Source organism: Onychostoma macrolepis, chromosome 04 (assembly GCF_012432095.1).
Source record: "Onychostoma macrolepis isolate SWU-2019 chromosome 04, ASM1243209v1, whole genome shotgun sequence".
NCBI lineage: Eukaryota > Metazoa > Chordata > Actinopteri > Cypriniformes > Cyprinidae > Onychostoma > Onychostoma macrolepis.
This window is the reverse complement of record NC_081158.1, coordinates 19410408-19433727: the sequence shown is the minus strand read 5'-3', so window position 1 is coordinate 19433727 and position 23320 is coordinate 19410408. Positions and strand designations below refer to the sequence as shown.

At 36.8% G+C, this 23320-nt stretch overlaps 1 protein-coding gene across 27 annotated transcripts in view; it reads right to left on the bottom strand.

Annotated features, from left to right (window-relative positions):
* Nucleotides 1-4696: 4696 nt before the first annotated feature.
* celf2 (cugbp, Elav-like family member 2) overlaps nucleotides 4697-23320 on the bottom strand; it is a 153126-nt gene continuing 134502 nt past the window's right edge. For 4 of the 27 annotated variants that reach the window (XM_058773658.1, XM_058773654.1, XM_058773662.1 and 1 more), the window contains 5 exons: nucleotides 20644-20778; nucleotides 19230-19355; nucleotides 13660-13857; nucleotides 12540-12734; nucleotides 4697-11204 (listed from right to left, as the gene is read on the bottom strand). In XM_058773658.1, the coding sequence (XP_058629641.1) occupies nucleotides 11077-11204; nucleotides 12540-12734; nucleotides 13660-13857; nucleotides 19230-19355; nucleotides 20644-20778 (782 nt within the window). In that variant the 3' untranslated portion in view covers nucleotides 4697-11076. The remainder of the gene's footprint in view (nucleotides 11205-12539; nucleotides 12735-13659; nucleotides 13858-19229; nucleotides 19356-20643; nucleotides 20779-23320) is intronic. The other 23 variants (XM_058773680.1, XM_058773679.1, XM_058773682.1 and 20 more) reach the window with 16 other exon arrangements.

Below are 23320 nucleotides of genomic sequence, written 5' to 3'. Positions count from 1 at the left end.
GCCGCAAACATTAAATTTTTACGTGCCTTTAAGCAATATGCATCATTAAAGTTTAACTTTCACCAGGTTAAGCCGGCAAATGTGGTGTTTATATGTAATAATCGTAATATGCGTTTACCTTAAAGCGATAAAACAAGCATCTTCCCTCTGAAAACATGTGTCGCATTTCAGGGGCAAAGCAAAAAACAACATCGAACAACAATATAAAATGCTGTAAACTATTCATTGGTTATCCTAAAATTAACTGAATTACAAATTATACTACAACTGGAAAATACTGATAAACTGTTCAGGGTGATGATGTTGAATGTCTCCGACAGCGCCTGTAGTCCCATTTAGCAACTTGTTAGCAACCGTCTTTTTAAAGAAACATAACAGTTTAAAAAAATCACGAGTGGGGTGTAACTGGTGTGTTTTATGTCGTAGAATAAAACGTGAAAGTATCTTGAGCCTGTGTGAACCACGGACCTTATTTTATGGATTTAACCAAAATCCCATTAAAAAAAAAACCATTGACTCTGGGACGTTGGACATCATAGTTCCCCCACTCTATTCCGCATAATTGTAATCCTTCCCGCGCAAATGTTGCGAGCGCTTTATTGTAATGTGAGCAGAGTCATGTAATCGCAGAAAACTGATGCAAGCTCTCAAACAGGCCTAATGAACTGCTTGTCCTCTCACTCTGATATTGCTTGTGCGCAATCGCGATCTCTCCGTGCTTTTAAAGTATAAATAATTTATATTTGCTCCTGGATTAAATTTTGTCGAAAGTTATCAACCATTCAGAATAAATCCAGATGAAATCCTACCGGAAATTGTATTGGCTGTAGGCTAAGTGAAATGCACCAGAAAGTCTTTCAACAATCAAAGATGGAACTTTAATTTCTTTACAATGTAAGTATGCTAGAAATGTTTTGGAATGGGATATTTGTCTGATTTGTACATATAAATATATCCTAGTCTGCCTAACACCATCACTACATTGTACTGACATTACAGGTCAAAGCCATCCGATGTTCCATTTATCTAAACAAATAGGCCTAAACAAATAACATATATGGCTCTTAAAAATTCAGTGTTGTCATATTTCAAATACCTCAACTGAATTGAGGTCATTTGTTTTTTAAATTTGATTACTGACTGTGTAGGCTACTTGTCATTTTTTGTCAATTCAATTCAGTTTGAAATCAAATTTGAAACCAAGCTTCCCTGTGCAGTAAGCTTTTGCAACGAAGTTACCCTATTTTAAAGACACAAATACACAGAATAAGTAAATATTTAAGATTGAGATTTTTGTAATGGTAATTGATCAATATTTATGTATGTAAATAAAGGCCTGTATTAAAATCTGTTCATCATATAAAGCCAATGTGTCTTTTTAGAAGACTTGGATATGATTGCCTTGAAAAAAATGGATGGACAATTTTTTTTATATATATATATATATATATATATATATATTAAAATATCTACATGGCAATATATATTATGTGGTAGTTTTGCTGTCATGAAATCAAAATGACCCTACTTACTTTTTTAGTGCACATTACTAGTCTTGTGGTGAACAATTGATGACGGCTTGGGGAGAATCCTCTTGTTAAGTCATGATATAAGGATTGCTGTTTCCAGGTCCATGACTCTACTTCTTTCACTTGAGAATACTATCTCAACAGCCATTTATGAGCACTATTTAATTAATATGACATATTTAAGGTAAGCATTTGAAAATTTGCTGTGCACACTACAGTCTCTGTTCTCACAGTGTCTTAGACAATAATATTTGAGCTGAATCACTGTCTGGCCGTCTGGGATTTCAGTATTCAATTTTCAGTACTCTCTCCACCACTGCATACATGTTTTACTGTTTTCAATTTGTAACAAAGATGCGATCATCTTCCTCTTTTATTTTTTTGTGGTTGTGTGTAGTCCTATATGGGTTTATGGAATCGTATAGCTTTTAGGCCTATTTATGTCAGCATTTTCATATTGCATGAGCAAGTGATGCACAATCCATAATTTAGTGATAATTTCATGGATCATTGGTTAGTGTTGCACTTACTGTAGTTTAGGCAAATCCAGCGGTGAAAAGCCTTTGTCTTCAAACGTCTTCTCTTTGGTCGTGTGTTGCCCTTGCATTGTTTGCCTTGCATTACATGTAGTTACTTTAAGCTTAATGTTAAGGTGGTGTAATGCCTGCTATAATACTATGATATGTAGCCTATGTGGTAGTGAATGATTACTGACATGCCACAGCATTTATAGGTGAGACCAAGAAATGTCAACGAATATAAATAGTAGTATGTTGTAATATCGATTATTATTATTTTATGACATTTTTTTCTTATCAAAAGACTCTTCTTTTAAAACCATTAGACACCTAAAGTGTATATATTTACCAGATTATATGGCAATACCCCCCTTGTACAAATGCACTTGCGCAGGGTGACCACTAAAGGGCAACAAGCACCATGTGCTGAAAGTGCTTACTTTCATTTACTATATTGATTTTAATAGAAACTGTGATACTAATGAATAACGTATACGTTATGCGAGTCTTTTTGTTCTCTGCATACTTTCAAAATATTTTAAGTAGGCCTACCTGTCACTTCACTGCCTACTTCCATGATTTTAGGAACATTTTCATAATTGATAAGGCGGAATTCACCCTCAAACACATTAAAAGTATCAGCTTTTTACTTTGAATATTCTCATTACGGCACTTTAGGAAGTTATTAGGCTATATGCAATGTCTACCAATTATATATTGTTAGATTGTTTGTTTTTCACCATGACAGTAATTTGACCAGTAAAATAATTGTGAATAAACACCTTACCCTACATTTAAAAAAAAAAATCAACAGTTCACCCCATATTCCGTAAGGGGTGAGTGTGTGTGTGTGTGTGTGTGTGTTACGAATACATTTTGCTTTATCTGAACTAGAATATAGACCATATAGTTGCATCATATCTCTCATAAAATGCATCCTTCAGGTTAGTTTAGTCTTACCTGCAGCCATATGCCCATGATCGGTCAGATCCAGTTTTTTTTTTTCTTTCTTTCTTTTCTCTCTCTCACCATAAAAGATACTCTTCCTTCAGCTCAGAGCCAGAGAAAGTCTTTTGTACCTGTCTGATGTGACGCTTCTGTGTTCCAGCAGCAGACATCTTTGATAAAGTTTTCTGATTTCTTATATAGCCCTAAGTTCAGTTTTCACACACAGTGACACGGACTCTCTTAGTTCTGCTTTTTCTGAAGAGATTCTGATGTAACATATTTTGACAGCATCATGTCTGAAAACGCACCAACAAGGAACTTTTAAGTTTAACTATTGTGACTCACACTTTTACTGCTTTGTACCTCCGGTAAAGTAACAAAAAAAAAAAAAAAATGGTCCTCAGATGTGTCTTTGTGGTAAAATATTCCTGCAACAAAAACCTCTTTATTTCTTCAACACAAGAGCAAAGTGCTATCCGGTTGTTTTCTCTATAGAACCACAGTTTTCAGTGGAATCTCAGAATTAAAGGGACAGTGCAACCAAAAATGCAAATTTTGCCATCAATTCTGCACCTCGCACAAAAGCAATCATATTTCTTTAGAAGGCACGAAATATAGCGCACAAGTTGTATTGACTACATTTATGGAGTTGTTGACCCATTCAGAGCTTGACATTCGAAGTCCCCATTTACTTTAATTGTAAAATGCGACCCTGGACCACAAAACCAGTCATAAGGGTCAATTTTTTCGAAATTGAGATGTATACATAATCTCAAAGCTGAATAAATAAGCTTTCCATCGATGTATGGTTTGTTAGGACCGGACAATATTTGGCCGAGATACAACTATTTGAAAATCTGGAGTCTGAGGGTGCAAAAAAATAAATAAAATTAAAAATTCATACAAATTTCGAGTGATATGAGGGTGAGTAAATGACAGAATATTTATCGTTGGGTGCACCATCCCTTCTCTGTATGAACACGCAAAAAAACAAAATCAAGCACTGAATCCCTGGCACCTGCTCTAACTGGAGTTTCAAAAATACTGGAATGCTTAATCTATCATTTGTAATGCTTTATAACAGTAGCAAATTGATTTGGGACTCTCTGGTATCTCTGTAGGGATGCAGTGGACACATGGACAGCACATAGTGGATAGGGACACAGACAGAAGGACAGACGGGGGCCTCGCCCAGAGCAGCAGTACAGTACAGAACAGTGTGACCTCTTAGTAAGCGCCTTCAGGTTTACGCCAGCAGGAAATCCTCGACCCCGACATCAGCGAGTATTTATGTTACATTTCAAATCAAATCTAGTAGAAAAATGGGTCAGTTTTTAAAAACAATGATAAGATTTCCAGTTTCTGGCTTTGAGGTCAAACATTAGGAAGTAAAAGGCTATGGCCTCGTAAAGGAGTGTTTTATAAACGGCTGTCCATCTACTGTTACAGCAAGTTGGGCTGCACAGAAATATACATATATAAATCTTTATGTATATTTACCATGTTTGGTGATGAGACTGAAATTAATCGCAATGTAAATCAAATAGGAAAACAAATAACCAAGAAACAATCCAACAAACGGCACAGAAAAAAGTGAGAAGGGAGATAGAAACGAGATGTGAAACATCGGAGGGTTGCGTGAACATTTGTACAACATCGGACAGGTACTGGAACACCACGCCACAGAGAAAGAGACGAGTATTAGGAAAAATGGTTTAATATCGGAGACAGAGGCAAAAAACTGCATCACACAAGAACATACATTTACAAAAATAAGTCTGACTGTTCCAGCTACACAGTTAGGTTAACAGCAAAGACAGAGAAACCAGAAAAATCTAAACAGCTAAAAGCAAAGTCCTCAAATTACTTTTATCTTGTTTGTCAAACTAATACATTTATCCACTGAAGGTGACTAAATACTTCTAAATCGTCTAATCGTCTTTATCATGGTGACTGCACAATACTTAACTAAATGAAACTTACCGCTGTTGTAAAGACTCTTTGTAAAGACAAACGGCATTACGTATTTATAAGCCAAAAGGAAAACTCCTCGACCCTCTTTCCGAGAAAGGAAACGAACGAAAGAAGAAGAAAAAGGAAAGCAAATACCGATGTGAAGAATAAAGAAGAGGAGGCTAAAGATACCAAGCCAAAGTTCTTCTAAAAAATCTTTATATCAAAACCTAACGTTCTGGACGCCACCTAGAAATCAAACTCGGGAACCAGTCGCTGTCGGCCCCTGGCTGGGGCCGCGCAGCCTGTCGGATAGTTTTTTTTTTTTTTTTTTTCCTTTAATTGCCAGTATAAAAAGTTCCACTGGTACAAAAGGCATAAGTACAATCAGTGATAGAAATAGGAAAGCCTGCTTTTTTTGTACTTTTTAAATTCCCATCCAATGACAGATTTTCAAAGTGTTGTCAAACAAACATGTATCACGCTTACATAATCCACTGAAATGCATTGACTTTGGCTTTTCTCAAGACAATACTTAAAACTATTTAAATCTTTTTAGAATCAAACAAAATGATATTAATCTACAGACGACAAGCTTTTGTTACGGCACGTTAGATAAACACATACATTTCCAAAAAACTTGACATAAGCCAAAATGCAAAGAAACTACACATCGTTTTTTCCTTTAAAATACACTTGTTAAATAGCACTTAAGAGAAAGAAAGAAACAAAAGAAACAACAAACAGATTTCAGATGCGTGTGGTGCGGAAAACCCCTGAGTGAAGAGTCTCAGCGAGAACTCCTTGTGAGTTTGTGCTTTACTAAACATCTAACAAATATGTGTATGTGTGTGTGTGTGTGTGTGTGAAATTGTGCTGGCCGTGAAAGCTTACCCTGTTTTGTCTGAAGTTGATTGTGATGAAGTATAGTAAACGAAACAGAACACTGAGATGGAAATGAACAACTATCGATATTTCAGAAGCCCCGATACGGCACTGTGCTGAGGTAAAAACACTTACGCCGAACTGCGGTTCATTTCAGAGCGATATTACATCAAGTCCAACGAATCAAATTGAGGTCAAGCAAAGATGCATTCCATGAAACATTTTGCATGATTATAATTTCTTACTTGATCGGTCTTGCGAACGAAATTTTCAGCAACTTTCGGGGAGGGTTAAGTAACAAGTCAATTGACTTGACCGCCGTACTGGGTAAGCAAAGAGTCGTCAATTTTAATACTGCGCGATAACGCTGTGCTAGTGCGCATGTGCTTTTGTGTTTGTGCTAGTGGTTATACGATTTGGCAAAGAGAACAGTATATCATAAACTGACCGACTCAAACTTCCCAATACGAAACTTAATCATTAAGGGGTAAATTATAAAGAAAACATTTCCATTTTTTGGGCCTCTTTCAAGAAAGACAAGTAGAACACATTTCTGTATAAACCATTCGTACAAAATTTCTCGTACGCAACAAAAGTCATTGGTCATTTAACAGTTCAGTTTGGCTTTAAGACATTTGATTTACATGTTTTTACGAACAATGTACACAAATTCTTTCTGCATGTGCGTGACAATTTACGTAAGAATGGTCATAGGTCACAATTCCCGCAATTCAAAAGTCTTGTGCAAAAATTGACTTAAAATAGTTGCATGTATTCATGCAAGACGCAGTTTATGTACAAGTGTTTTACGTACGATATACAGAGAAATTTGTTTGCTTATGCACAATTTAAGTTTACACAAATTTACAGAAATTTGTTTCGCTTGTACGAAAGTTTAAATAAAAATGGTTACGAATGATTTAGGCAAATTTGTTCTAGTTTCATGAATGAGTCCCTTTTGTTTTTCAACTGGCACAAAGTTTGGCAGATCCAGTTTAGGCTAAAGATTAGAAATAACGTGGACGAATAGACAACGAACAACCGTTCATAGCACAGACACACATCTGTACGCAGTCACACGTAACACACACACACACACAACCTTGGCACACATTTTAAATGTGCAGCAATGTATTCCAGCCCATTAATACTGATAGACGTGTTAAGGCAACGGCAGAGCTTGGGTATAAAATAGTGCTATAGAGTGAAGTAAACTGGTTTTGAGGGGGCTGCCTGTAAACTACGTTTGTAAACAATATTTTTACGGGCCGTTCGAACGATGTGTAAACGTTTACAGCAAAGTGCTACAGGCGCTATCGAACACTGCGGATCACGCTGAACTACTTTGGCATCAGGACAGAATTTTGGTTGTCCTACGAACGTAAAATAGTCCTGATAAAGGCAGCAGAAAGCGAGACTACACTGAGACGTTTTGGGTTTAACGTAGAGGAACACAGATCAGCTGTTACGTATTGATTATGTGGCTGTCATGATGGCCCTGTGTTATATTATGATGGTCAAAAGTTCAACGCCTGATTCATAAAAATACGTCAATATTTTGTCCCATCACACATAAAATTGTTCACCGACAAACATGATGTATCAGATGAATTTGTCCTGTCAAATTTGGGCCTTCTGTGGTGTATTGTGTGTAAGTGTGTGTGTATAAGGAGAACAGCTGAGACTCAATCTCAGGGGCTCACATACACACACCGTCAAAGAAAAGAGGGTTGTGAGGTCAACCTTTAGCACAGGTGTGTGTATGCGTGCATGTGTGCGTGTGTGTATGTGCTTACCTGTGAATGTATGTGTGTGTTTGTGTGTGTGCTTGTGAGAGCGATAATGACACATGGGCACTTTGTACATCTTTACAAATAAAGAAAAAAAGAAAGAAAAGCAAAAACATGAACAGTTTCAGGCAACAAGACCACAGAAGAGCAAGTTAACAACCTTTTTTAAATCTATATCTTTAAATATGAGGGTTCCATACAAAACACTTACGTAATAAAATACCCATGTTATCAAATAATTTCACAAGTAAAACACTGAAGCTGTAGGCAGGATGTACCGTCAGAATTTGGCACTAAATTCCACTCATCTTGTTTTTTCTTTATAAGAAAAAAAAATCACATTTTGCTGAACAACATAACACATCTAAATATTGTTTCCCACAATAGAAATAAAATAATATAATGACATAGATGCTTCACAAGCCGACACTGTAACTTTTAAGAATTTTTATATAGCTAATTACCCAACAAGAAATTTAGCAAAGAGGGACTCCTATCAAAAAGAAACTAAACAAAAATAAAGAACAAAAAAACAAGGAAAAAAACAAACAAACAAACAAACCAAAACAAAACGAAAAAAGTAGTAGTAATAGTACTTATGAAAGGCTTTGTCTATTGTTCAAGTAAATTGATTTTTAGTCTTCTCTTTAAAAACATGAGACAAATAAGACTGTTAGACTTGATGAAACCACGACTTTATCCACGAAAAGCACCGACGGGACCGCGGGTTACACAAACTCTGTTTTTTTTTTCCTCTATACATTTAAACAGTATAAAATATAGGTCATTTCATGTGCATTTAAACCACGGATTGTCTAACTGTAAGTCAGTTCAGCAAAAGGTGTGACACGTAGGTAGCATTTCCCCCCAAACAGGGCAATCTTGTGTGTTTTTTTAATACCTTTACTACTCTAGAAAAAAGTGGTTTTATATAGACTTTAATGAGAAATCAAGCCACTTAAAATGGCCTTATCAAAAAACTTTACACTGCCTGAAAAATGTAAAAACCACGAGCAAGCTCTGAGAGATTCTAATATCGATCAGACAGCTTTTTTATTTTTTTTTATTAAAACTGCGTGGAAGTAGTCTATTCGTTTAGAAACCAGCGTGGGTTTCTTACGGCAGGCCTCAAATTAAGAGTGTTGCCGACAGTAAGTCCCAACGCCAATCCCTGTATTGAACGTTCAAGTTTACTTTAAATGAATGAAAAACAAAAAACAACAACATAAAGAGAGAGAGAGAGAAACAAAAACAATCTGACAAATAAAAAAGAAACAAAAAAGTCAAACGCAAATATTTGTAATTGTTTTGCCACAGGATTTATTTTTTTTTGTCGTTTTTTTTTTTCTTTGTTTTCTTAAAAGGATGCTCTGGTTATGTTAGTAAATATACTCTGTCTCTAGAGTGTGAATGCAGCGTTTTCACATTATTATTATTGTTTTTTTTTTTTTTTGTCTTTCCTCCCTTCCTTCCCTCCCTCGCTCCCTCCCTCACCAGTTAATCTAAACAAACAAAAACAAAACAAAACAAAAACAACAACAACAAAAAAAAAGCTCAAAATGAGGTCACATGCGAAAATTTTCCAAAAAGATCAGGCTAGGATCAAAGTACAAAGATCAGTAAAAGGAGACCAGATTATGAGCAGGAGAACTCAGAAAGACATCAGAAACAATGACGGGACGATGAGACGGGTTTTTTTTGTACGCCACGTAGACATGCTAGGCAAACGATGAGCATAGAGTCATGGAGATGAGTTCTAGGGAAGAAAACGGGAGAGGAGAGTTACACACACAGCTCCGGCACACAACTAACATCATTAAACCATGAGAACAACAAACGAACAAACAAAACAAACAAACAAACAAACAACAGCAGCAGCTCTATTAACCAGCGTTTCACCAACATCACATTAGCATTTTTTTTCGTACAGTACACAAATTTGGAATAAATTGCCAACATGTACACGTAAATGAGGCACTCGCTCACACAGAGAATACAAACACACTCCATCTCCTCCATACAGACATACACCCAAAAGTATCCATCCTGATCCGAGACCGCAGATGGATCGCCGTTTGGGAGAGATTATTCCGTTTTTTTTTTTTGGAGAGTACGAACAAAATCCAAACAATACGAAACAAAATGAAACGAAAAAGAGATTTCACTTATGAAGTGCCACTACTTATGACGAAAGAGAAAGGAGGAAGAGAGAGTCAAGACAGATATGATGGGGACGTGACAGATGGGATTGTGGTAAATGGCGAGAGGGAAGGTGAGAGAGAGAAAGAAAGAAAGAAAAAGAGGGGTTTTGTACGTGATTCTGTGTTCTCGTCACACAACAGATTGTGTGGTTTAAGAAGACTACCGGACGAGGCTCAGGATAGAGAGAGCACGACTTTCCAAACCCAATAACTTAAAAGATAATAAATAAAGTCCTTTACTTCAGAGGCAGTAGAAATTTTGTATAAAAATAGAACTGCATTTTTTTACAAATAAAATTTACAGGCCTGTGGCTTTCTGTAATTTAAATTTTTTTTTCCTTTCGATAAACATCAAGTTTTCAGTTCCCCACCCCTCCACATAGAACCTAGAATGCTTTATTCTTTTTAACCATCGACAGATCAAAATCTTGTTTAATGCTCTACACAAATTCTGTTGGACAAAGACCACAATCATTTGACGCATAAAATTCGGACTTATTTTTTTTTCTTTAAAAAAACAAAAAAAATACAAACAACAATAACGAAAAACCCTTACTGACAGAAAATGACTGAAAAAAGAAAAGAAAAAAGAAAAATCACTGAACATTTGACGGCAAGTATTTGTTGAGGAAGCTGTTTAGGCAGTTGTTGCCGTTGACTACAGAGAGGCCACAGCGGGTTTAACCCTTTCCTCTCTAGTGCCAGTGGGCCAAGGGTTCGAAGGAGCAGCAAAGCCCTGAACCGACACCAGAGGCCAAAGGGCAAAGGTTAATGTGCATATTGGTGCTTTAATCATATCGGAACCTTCTCTACTTGTCCTTACAAGCCTCAGGTTCACAAAGAGAAACAAATAATACTTTATACATCGTTTCTTTCTGCTGTTGTTATCATCATAGAATGAAATAGCCATTGTATAAATATTTACTTAAAAAAAAAAAAAATCAAATAGTTTACACATGACTCAAACTAAAAAGAAAAAAAAAGTTGACCAATAATAGCTGTTCATCCATCGCAAGTCATACAAAAAAATGGCGGAAATGGAAGCGTTCATGTGAAAAAAAAGAGACAAAATAATACTGTTATTAATTAAAAAAGCTGAAAAGAAGGTTATGGGAGAGTGGCTCCCTCTGGTGGTCAAAGGGTGAAACTCCCCCTCGTGCACTCCCTCCCCCCGGAGTCCCAGTTTGGCAACCGTGGCAGCAGTGGGGACTTACCCTAGCAGTGTAACATGAGAGAGGCCCTAGTGCTAAGATCAGTACGGTTTGCTGTCGTTCTTCGAGCGCTTGAGCTGGACTTTGAGGCGCTTCATGCCGATTTGAAACCCGTTCATCGCCTGAATGGCAGCCTGTGCTGACACAGGATTGTCATAACTGACGAAACCTACGATTGAGGAAAAAGAGAAAGGGATATAGGAACAGCACAATGTCTTTTGACTGTAATATTTGGCGGTAAAACACAAAATGCAAAAACTAAATGACAGAATGAAATACAGCATAAAACTGAATTTAGAAACATAGTATTACAGATTAAGCGTGAACTAGGGGTGTGTGATATTGACAAAAAATAATATCTCAATATTTTCTGCGATTTTATCAATTACGATAATTAGACGATATTTTGTGAAATTGTGCTGATATCTGAGTTTTTGATATTCTTCATATTTTGTGTGGTGGTCAGTTCACACTGATAGAAATGAATCTTTTTCAATAAGTTTAAATTGATTTTTAACTTTTATGGGCAGTTTTACCTTTATAAAGCCATTTTCTTTCTAAAAGTGTCCATTATCTTTTGAGTAAAATTCTTACATTTAATCAGTGAATTAGAATAATGCAGAGGAAACACAGAAGCTACATGTGAAGTGGCATTTAGATGTATTTACACACTGTTTAATGCAGGACATGAATGCATTTAACCTGCAGTTACAAATGCATAAATAATGTTTTAATATATTAAACATAAAAGTTGAATACTGATATTCGAAATTATTTAAATAATAAAAAGATACCTTAAATGTAAAATTAAAACCGCCAGTAGGTGGCAGCAAGACACTGTAAACAAGTGAGTCATTGCGATTGAACCCAATCATTTAAACAGTTGATTAATTCAGGAACGAAACACCGTCATGTTGCTCAGAGATGCAAAACAGTGCTGTGCCTGTTTGGAATTATTTTTGTTGGTGAAGTAGAGGAAAAACAGCCAAAATTGTGTCTAAAATGTAAGTCTCTTAATTAACTTAAAATAAAATCATGGTAATCTTTGGAGGAAAAAAAAAATGGCACTCTTTATGTAAAATTGATTAACTATATGAAGTGGTATAAATATATAAATTTTCTGACCCCATGTCTTGAATTTGTGATCATTCTAAATGTATTTTAATAGACTGAATCATGTAGTGAAAGAACGCATTCTAAATGCACATGTGCACAGCATGCACTCTGTAGGGGTGTTTTGAATGGTTTTTGCAAAATACTCGATAATGTCAAAATCGCACATCGTTAAAACAACAATTACGATATTATCACAGACGATATATATCGCACACCCCTAGCGTGAACACAATTTTAATTCAGTTTTGCAAATCAACAATTGTTGTAGCCTAATGACTAGTTTAATGTCAAATTAAACATGCCTGCATACTGTAAGCCATATGATATTAACTGTTACTGGTATATTCTGTGTTGTCTTTCCCAGGAGTGTTTGTATGTCAGTTCATACCGAAGCACTTGCTCAGATTGGTCTGTTTGTCGATAAAGACTTTGGCAGACACCACATTTCCGAAAGGCATGAACATCTGTAGGATGTCCTGGTCCCCAAACTCCTGTGGCAGGTGGTAGATGAACAGGTTGGCTCCTTCCGGTCCTGTTCCACACACACGAAACGTACATGTGTCCATGTTTAGTGAAGAAACCACTACAAAGATACACTGACATTTAGTCTTTCAGCAGACGCTTTTATCCAAAGCTACTTACAAATGAGGACAATAGAAGCAATCAAAACCAACAAAAGAGCAATATGTAAGTGCTGTGACAAGTCTCGGTTAGTCTAACACAGTACATGTGGCAAGCTTTTCTTTTTTTTTTTTATTCTTATTATTTTTTATAATAAATAAAAAAAAAAACAAGTTGATCGAATAGAAAAAGAATAGGGAACGCTAGTGTTAGTGGGTCATTTATTTTTTTCAATAAAAAGAAAAGTAGTAGTTAGAAAAGAAATAGAATAGAGAGTGCAAGTGTTACAGGGTCAACAGGTTTTTTTTTGTTTTTTTTTAATAAAGAAAACAAGTAGATAATATAGACTGTATATATTGTGAAATATTAGAATATTAGAACAATATAAAATAACGCTTTTCTATGTTTTAAAATGCAATGTAATCCTGTGATGAAAAGCTAAATTTTCAACAGCCATTACTTCTATTAGAAATCATTCTAATATTGTTGATAAAATGAATACCTTTTTTCAAAAAACTTAAGTATTTCAAACTTTAAAATGGTAGTGTATGTTTTTGACTGGCACTGATTTGGTGATTTGTAATTACAGAAATTAATTACAGATGTAATTGCATGCAGGTATTTTAAGTACAATGTAAAAACATGTATGTACACAATAAGTAAACTGTACTAAATGATTCATTTAAATGTAAGCACATAGTACTTAAGGACCATAGATAAATATTCAACCATGTTACATTGAAGCCTCAAATATGCAAAGATTTTTTTTTCAACTTTTGCCATTGATGTACTTCCATGTTTGACGTACTCCTTAAATGAAGCTGAACTAGAATTAACTTTACACTTCCATTGTAAGCAATGTCCAGTGTGTGTGTGTGTGTCCATACCCTCTTTCTGGCTGCCCGCAGCACTCTGTTGCTGCAGTAGGGACTGGCTGTAGAGGGTGGGCAGGGCGGCAGCCGCGTACTGTTGGATCCCTGAGTAGGCCTGTGTGAGAGCGTCCATGGGCCCGGCCGACCCGTTACTCAGGCCCGTGCTGCCCAGCCCGCCGTTCAGAGCTGCCATACCTGAGAGCATGTGAGCAACTTTACATAAAACCCAACAATAAAGAAAAAAGAAGTGCTCTTACTCGTTAGCATTTGGACTCAGGGTGTGTTTCTACAACAAAGCACAACACGACACACACAAAAACAGACAGAACACGAAAAACCCAACAACACGTGAACAGTGAACGTAACACTTGTCAAAACAGCAGAATCACAAACGTCACGCTGGACTTTACATTATAAACAGCACCCACTCACACACATATACACACAAACACAAGATAGAGAAGATACATAATATACTGACCGGTGTATGCAAATGAGGAGCGCGGCCTACACATGCACACTAATGTCACAATAGCAGCACGAAACGATCACCACGGCGACCCTCAGACACACAGAAACATCTGACCAATCACCTTTTTAACCTCACACAGCGGAAATCTACATCTAATTATCTCATTATTCGTATCAGCAATCTTGGCTGTATTAAAGGGGTTATGTGGAAAACATTAAACTCTTTTAATAAAATACAAATGCATCCTTGGATCCATTAAAAGCAGAACCCCTGACTGCTAAAACAGATGCACATGTGCTTCAGGGAGTAACTCCTGTAAACATATGAGCGGCATATAAGCACAGTCTATGGGAATATATATGCACACACAAATTACTGTTTGTTAAGAATAATGTTTAAAAGGTTTTGAACAAGTCTCTTTTGCTTACAAAGGTATTTTTTTGCATAAAATTGTGTGTGTGTGTGTGTGTATATACAGTCATGGCCAAAAATATGGGCACCCTTGGCAAATATGATCAAAAAAGGCTTGTGAAAATTAATCTGCATTGTTAATCCTTTTGATCTTTTATTTAAAAAATTCACAAAAATCTAACCTTTCATTGGATAATAAGAATTTAAAATGGGGGGAAATATCATTATAAAATAAATATTTTCTCAAATTCACGGACACAATTATTGGCACCCCTAGAAATTCTTATGAGTAAAATATCTCTGAAGTATATTCCCATTCATATTCACAATTTTGAGCACTCCAGGGTGATTATGAACATGAAATTATCCAGCCATGGCTTCCTGTTTCACAGAAATATAAATAGGAGGGAAAACAAAGCCCAAATTCCCTTAATAATCCATCACAATAAGAAAAACCAAAGAATATATTTCTGATGTGCAGCAAAAGATAATTGAGCTTCACAAATTAGTGAAGTGGCTTTAAGAAAAGAAAGCAGTGGCAATTCCCATTTGCACCATCAGGGCAATAATTAAGAATTTCCAATCAACAGAAAATTTTACGAAACTGCCTGGAAGAGGACATGTTTCTATATCGTCCTAATGCACGGTGAGAAAGAGAGTTTGAGTGGGTAAAGACTCTCCAAGGACCACAGCTGGAGAATTGCAGAAAATTGTTGAGTCTCGGTGTCAGAAAACCTTAAAAAAAAAAAAAAAAAGTCAAACAGCCCCTACATCACCACATGTTGTTTGGGAGGGTTTCAATAAAAATTCTGCTCGCTCATCCAAAAACAAATTCCAGCATATTCAGTTATCACATGACTGGAACTTCAAATGGGACTGGCTTCTATGGTCAGATGAAACTAAAAAATGAGCTTTTTAGCAGCAAACACTCAAGATGGGTTTGGTGAACACAGGGATAAAAAGTACCCCATGTGTACAATGAAATATACTGCTGTATTTTTGATGTTTTGGGCCTATATTTCTGCTGGAGGTCCTGGACATCTTGTTTAGACACATGACATCATGGATTCTATCAAATACCAAGAGATAAAAAATCTATAAGTGACTGAAATCTTATAATGGGCCATGTTTGGATCTTCTAACCGTACAATAATCCAAACACAAACCTCAAAAACAACACAAAAATGGGTCACTGAGCACAAAACCAAGCTTCTGCTGGCCATCCCAGTCCTCTGACCTGAACCCTGCAGAAAATGAGTGGTGAACTGAAGAGAAGACGCACCAACATGGAGCTGGGAATCTAAAGGGTCTGGAGTGATTCTGGATGAAGGAATGGTCTCTGATCTCTTGTCAGGTGTTTTCTAACCTCATCAGGCATTATAGGAGAACATTTAGAGCTGTTAAACTGGCAAATGGAGGTTTAAAAAAGTATTGAATAAAAGGGTGCCGTTAATTGTGGCCAATGTGTATTAGAGAAAATTTTCATAATGATATTTCCCCCCATTTTAAATTCTTATTATCCAATGAAAGGTTAGAGTTTTGGATTAAAGGTTCAAGATTAATTTTCACAGCCTTCTTTGATCATACTTACCAAGGGTGCTGATATTTTTGGCCATGACTATATATATATATATATATATATATATATATATATATATATATATATATATATATATATATATATATATATATATATATAAACCACAAAACCAGTCATGGGAATATTTGTAGGAATAGCCAATAACACATTGTATTTTTCTTTTATGCCAAAAATCATTAGGATATTAAATAAAAACCATGTTCCATGAAGATATTTTGGAAATGTCCTATCAAAGCTTAATTTTTGATAAGTAATATGCATTGCTAAGGACTTCATTTGGACAGCTTTAAAGGCGATTTTCTCAATATTTAAATTTTATATTTTGATATTTTCATCATCTTATTTTAGATCTTATTCTAATATGCCGATTTTGTGCTAAAGAAAAAAGGATTCTTTGAATATAAGCACAGAAGAACAGAATTTATTTGAAACAATCTTTTTGTAACATTATAATTGTCTTTTTAAAATCAATTTTATGCATCCCTGCTGTATATAATTATAATTATATAACTATAATCAATTTCTTTAAATGCAATTATTGAATGTTATCATTATTGATTTCATATACACTGTCTTTCATTTTAATGGTAACAAATCACAGTACTTAATGTGGGGGTGACAGAGTTCAAATCCTTGTGTCATTAAATGGATATTACTTTTTCATTTTGATTATCAAATAATCTGTCAGTTATTTCTTAAACTGATAAACTGGATGTTCCAAATCTTGTTCAAAAACTCTCCTTGTGCAAATTATGGTCTATATAATGCATCAGATACATTATTACAGTATTACAATAAAATATTTCTTTCTGAAAAAAGGACACTTAAACTAGAGAATCTCTTGTGGCAACTCATATACATAATGTAAAACAACACAAATTGTGCTACCGTGGAAGCAGTTGTGCACTGTGTACAGAATATATTTTATGTCTTAGTCAGTGTGTGTGTGTGTGTGTGCGCGTGTTTATAAAGACTGATTCATGAGTATTTACTGACTGGCCTTTTGGCTTGACGGCCTGGAAACAATAAATGATGAGTGAAGTGCTTGGATGGCCAGCTCCCTCATTTATCCAGCAATAATTACAATACTGACCTTTTATATTCAATTACACTATACAGCCTCTTAAATGAGCACTGGGAGTGTGTGTGTGCGTGTGAGAGAGAGAGAGTCATTTGAATGAATTTAAATTGTAGGCGTTCTGTTAGAGAGAGCTTGATTTATAAAACCAGAAACCTGGCTAAAAGGTCACTGGTGGAGATAGAGATTTTGTTCGCATGCCGACACACTGACATATACACATGCACAGGCCACGGTGATCTTTAGCTTGTCTATTCATACTAATTACATTCCGCAACGCCCATTAGGTACATTTTATTATAAGATGAGTAGTTCTGGTCTTGAATGCTGATTTGTCAATACAGCATTCCAGTCGTGCTAAAATACACTATGTGGTAACAGCTAAATGCAAAACATCTGTTTACAAGCTACTGGTGTAAGTCACAACACCCACAGAAGCCAACTATTAACCCTGAGAGATTGTAATTTCAAACACATACAACTATTGTTTATTGTCGAAACACAAATTATTATTATTTTTTTATAGGACCTGAGAGATTTCCGTCCTTCCACTGAAAGTCCATTCCTGCAAAACTAAACAGTGAGGTTCGTTCTTCTATATCAAACAATTAGTGTTGGGGAGTAATTAGTTACATGTAACGTTGTACATTTTAAATAACTTGTGATCTGTAGCCTATTTCCAAAGTAACATTCCCAACTGTAGGTTCGCACAGAGCCGTTGGGTTCGCAGACCATCAGTTGTGCAGGATTGTGGCATCTTTCGAATATTCAGTGATTACTATGGTGAATGACGTCAAGTTGATCACAACAATATGGCAGACAGCTTACGTATAACGGCTTACGTATAGCAGCCCATGGTTCCAACAAAGTGGTTGCCGAACAACACACAAATGTAAACAAAGGTGTATGTTTGTGGAGTAATTTACAACAGCTTCGAACTTGGCTCAACCAATCAGAATCAAGTACTGGAACTATCCGCTTTATAAATGTGAATAAAAGCCTATATAAATCTGTTCATCAAATAAAACATGTTTCTTCAAAAGACTTAGATTAAAGTTGATTCACATGGATTACCTTAAATATGTCGTTATGGAGCGCCAATGTTTTGCTGGAATGGACTTTCAATAAAAGGACAGCAATCTATCAGGTTTCATTAAGAATACAATTGCGTTTCATAGAAGAACACAAAGCTTATGGGTTTAGAATGACACGAGGGAGATTAATTAGTGACAAAATGTCCATTTTGGGCTAAACTACCCCTTAAAAATTACTATTCTGTCATCATTTATTTACCCTAATGTGCTTCTACACCTGTATGAATTTCTGTCTTCTGCAAAACACAAAAGAAAATATTCTTCATCCATTTTTGTCCTTACAATTTAAGTCAATTGGACCAAAGCAACACTTGACCTCACTATAAAAACAAAAACAAACACTGAGACAATTTTCAAAGCATTTTCTTTTGTGTTCCACAGGTTTTTTATTACATGTCAGACAGCATCTTCTACCTCTTCACGGATAGGTCTAGTCTTAAATCATTCAAACCCCAAGATAAAACAGACACACACACACACACACACACGCACGCACACACACACACAATAGCGACAAAACAAGTGCACGTCTATAGAAACACCCAGAGCAATGATTTAGCAGTGTGTTAGCATGTCTGAATGTGTGGAGATGTGTCTGATTGGTGCAAACACACTCACAACTACAAGAGATGAGCTACATTTGTTTTGACTTAGCAAATGGATTTGATCTGATCTGATTTGACTTAATAATAAGGCATAGACACAGTTTAAATATATCAGCAGACTAAATGTGAGAAATTCTCGCAACAAACTCTCGCTGAAGCCCAGAGAGATGCCCTCGCTTTGGCTGCTGTTTAAAGTAAATCGACTGAAAAAATTCACTATGTGTGTGTTTGGGAGATATCGGGCATCTCTATGAGCATTGGGCGGCTGGTATGAGGTGATGTTGTATGGATTGGGATGGAGAGGCCGATGGACGGTAGTACTCACTGTTGACGCTACCTGCTAGTGCATTTATGTTATTGAGGCCCACGGTGGCCCCAGCCAGACCCTGCAGTGTCCCCAGAGAACCCAGGGAACCCATCGCACCCGCGCTGGAGTTAACTGTGGAACCTGCTGTGGGGAAAGACAGACCGAGCAGGAAGGAGAGACAGGTGGAAAAATGGAAGAGAGAAAAAGAGAGATGTTTGAACGTACACATACATTTGCAGATGATACTGAAATGGTTAAATTTACACACATAATAGCTTCGGTGGAGGTACACAGAGGGAAGGATGTATGGATGGAAGATTGATTCACTGATAGATGGTAGGGTTGGGCAACTTTGATGGCAATGTAACATTAAGCCATGTTGTGAATATCGCGATGATTTTATTGTGCAATTTATTAGGCCATTAAGTTTTCTAAAGAGGGTATCATTAGACTAATTTTGCAATCCTTCCTTGTCCTGTAACTTGTGCATCAAGACATATTTTTTTAAATAGTGCCTCTGATTGTTGTTTCTTACTGTGTATTGTTACATACTGGTGCATGCAAATAAAAATTAAAATAAAATAAATAAATAAATGTGATTTTTCTTTGTGGAACGTGTGAAAAAACATGCATTGATTATAAATTATGTTAATGTATTTTTTTCTTTTGCATTCAGTATTTATAAATTACTTTACTACAAAAAAATAAAAAAATCACCCTATTATGACATTGAATATGATCAAAGAACTAGCAATTATTGTATTTTTTTTTTTTTGCTATATGATGCAGTCATAATAAAGTGGATAAGGTGGATGGATGGTCAGATGGATAGATAGATATATGCATGCATCATTCTTTATTAATTCCTAAAGGGAATCAGTTAAAATTGCAGGAAAAAAAGACAAGATAGAGACATCAACAACAATAAAGATTATTGCAATCATGACGACGATGACGACGACAATGTTTTCAGAAAAGAGCAATAAAATACAAACAAAGCATCTCTCGAATCAAAAGAACTGACGCATATAAAAGCTTTTCCCTCTGCTTCATTTTGCAAGTTTCAAAGCAATAAACAAAGTTGCTTGTCTAACCGGCGAACCATGTGTCACACTTATAAGTGTCTGCTAGTTTCACACTTCATCTTTTCCAAAATGAATGGAGCACGGTTAAAGCCAAGGAGCACAACAGCGTAACGCCACACATATGAACACAGTCTCCCAAACATGATGATGATGAACGTGAACCATGATGGACGTTATCAAGGAACTACGCAAACAAACACACACACATATAATGCAGGACATTCAAACATCAAAGAGAATGGCGAACTCGACTACAACAGATGAACGGACAACGACGCTATGGTGGAAATGATACCGATATCGAAGATGATAATGATGATGATGATGATGGGATGGCCTCTGGTTACCTGGGCTGGCCAGGGCTCCCAGGGACCCTGTGCTGGAGGTCAGGGCGCTAGCTGTGGACGGGCTGGCCGAGCTCTGTGCTGCAGCCGCTGCTGCTGCTAGAGTGGCCAGATTCTGCAACTGCAGAGCATTCATACCTGAAGAAAGAGAAAGCGTCAATGTGTGCGTGTGTGTGTGTGTGTGTGTGTTTTGCGCATGTTAAACTAAAGGAACCACATGTGCTACAGAATGCTCTACACGAGCAGGTATTTGTGTATAAGAGTTAGTTGAGTTGTGTGTTGAGGCGTTCCGAAGTTCCGATTCTATGCGTGAGCTCGGGTGCATCTATTCCAAAGGTGACTCTAGATTAGCGTGTTTGGGACACGGCTACATGCAGTGGCCATGACGCCAACACACTGCGGGAAGTGGCTTGCAGCCAAGAAGGACAGAGATTGGAAGTGGTAGAACAGGAAAATGCACAGCATGTGTCGTATATACACGTAAAATGTATATGCTCTATACTATGAGGAAGCACGCACACACAAAGAAAGAAAACACGCACAAGAGACACACAAGACTTCAGAATTACAGTATTTGGATTGTTGAGGAATTATAGGCCCAGTCCCAAATGCCACCCTCCTACGAGTCCATAATTTGGTGACCAATGCCCAATTATGGTCTGGTAGCCATCCCAAGTGTTGGCTCGATGAAAGTGTGCAATAAGAGAAGATTGAAAGCACCCATTTGAAAATTAATAAGTATCACAGACAAGTGACAACCTGAAAGGTGACAAGTAAACATCAATGTTTGTCAACTGAGACTGAAAGCAAAGGCTCAAATGCAGGATCTGAAGCCATCTGGAAAAAATGTCTTTGTTTTTCCAGCCTTATCCCTTTAGACAGCACTAGCATGTAATTTGAATTGGTCAGACAGTGCTCTGGGGACGCCACGGTTGTCTGCCCTCCCGATCCACTGAGCAAGCAAGAGAAGTGCATTAAGAGTCTAATTAGCACATCACAGAAGGTGATTAGAGACAGGAAATCTACCTCTAATTGCAAAACAAAGCCCAGGTCAAGACATAAGAGCAGAGATGATTCCATAATGCGTTACAGGTCCTGAACAGCAGGTTTAAAATCAGCATGAAATGGCTCTCAAGACCCAGTCCACTTCCGTAATGTGGCATTTCCGAAAGAAACGAAATACTCAACAGTGAAAGAAAAAATTGTCCAGGACTTGTGAAAAGTGGTCTCAGCCTAGGTGGTTTGAAGGAAGGCTTTGAAAAACAAGAGTGATCAGTGGTTTCACCAAAAAATGAAAGCAGTTTTAGTTATTACATTATAACAAAATATTATGAAGGCAAAATTTGTAATTCTTTTGAGTAACTGTTCACAGTAAAGAATGTTAAAGGTCAATTAAATAGATCATTTCTGAATTCATGGTTCAAGACTTCAACCTTGAATAGTATACAATATAAAATGAGCTAGAAAAAGCTTCATTGGATGAGAAAGTGCAGTGTTGGGAGGTCAAAAAGGGAGGTTATGACAGAAATGGACTCTGAAATTGAGGGCTTTGTGACCGCCTTTGTGCTTCTGAATAAAGCGGAAAAGGAACCATTTTGAGTTTTTGGCACACAAGTGTCAAAAAATGGGCATTGAGTATTTGGCACAATGTGAGTTCTGTGGTTGAGAAGGGCACTTCTGCTAGTGTGTGTGAGAGAGAGATGCATCCATGCAGTATGTTCACACTCTCAGCGTACTGAGCAGAGAGAGAGGTGTCAGGAAAGAGGTGATGCTGGCTCTCGCTGAATGTTCATCATGTGTAATGGAGCTCCTTATGGCTTGTAACTCCACCCACAGCACAGACACAGCAGATGTCAGCTGTATATATCGTCTGCCAATCATAGACCGTTGCCAGGCGACAGATGGAGGGGCCCAAAGATTTCGCAATTCAGCCGAGAAAAGCCTTCAAATCCTGTTGAGTTTGAGAGCTCCTGTCGATTCGCACTTCAAGCAGTGTCTCAAACAGACTGATATGTTTATCTGGTCATATTGAGCAGGTTTCTGGCTTGGGTTTATGCAATGGCCTACTTTGAACTTTTTAAATTTTAATTTTTGGCCATTGTTCCACTTCAACAGACAGCAGAAAAAAAAAAAAAATAAATAGTGGGAGTGATGAGGGACGAGGCAGATCGGATCTAAACCTGCATCTCTTGCATGAGCTTCATAACTCAACATGTAGCCAATGTCCTGCAAAGTGTAGCTCCAACCTCACTCCAGCCCCACCACACTTGCTTGGAGTTTCTATAGTTAGTTCAGGTGTGTTTAATTAGAATTAGAGCGAAAATTTGCAGGATAGTGGTCTATCTGCAGTGGTCTTCTTCTAGAGTGTTTTTTTTAACTACTGGTGTTCCTCAAGTATTAGGATTGGGCCCACTCAAGTTTTGCATAAAAAAAATATTTAAGTGTGACAAATGCATTCATACCAATTAACTGGGTTTAATTAGGATTAGAGCTAAACTCTGCAGGATAGTGGTCATCCAGGAGCAAGGATGGATACCCCTGATGTACAGTACATCAACCACTAAGCTATGGCTATGAGTACTTTATACCTAGAAATTTGATTGTATTTGGCTCATTTATACAGAGGTAAATTCATATATGGCAAATCAAGAAGCATCGCATTAAGTTTAGCATCAACACA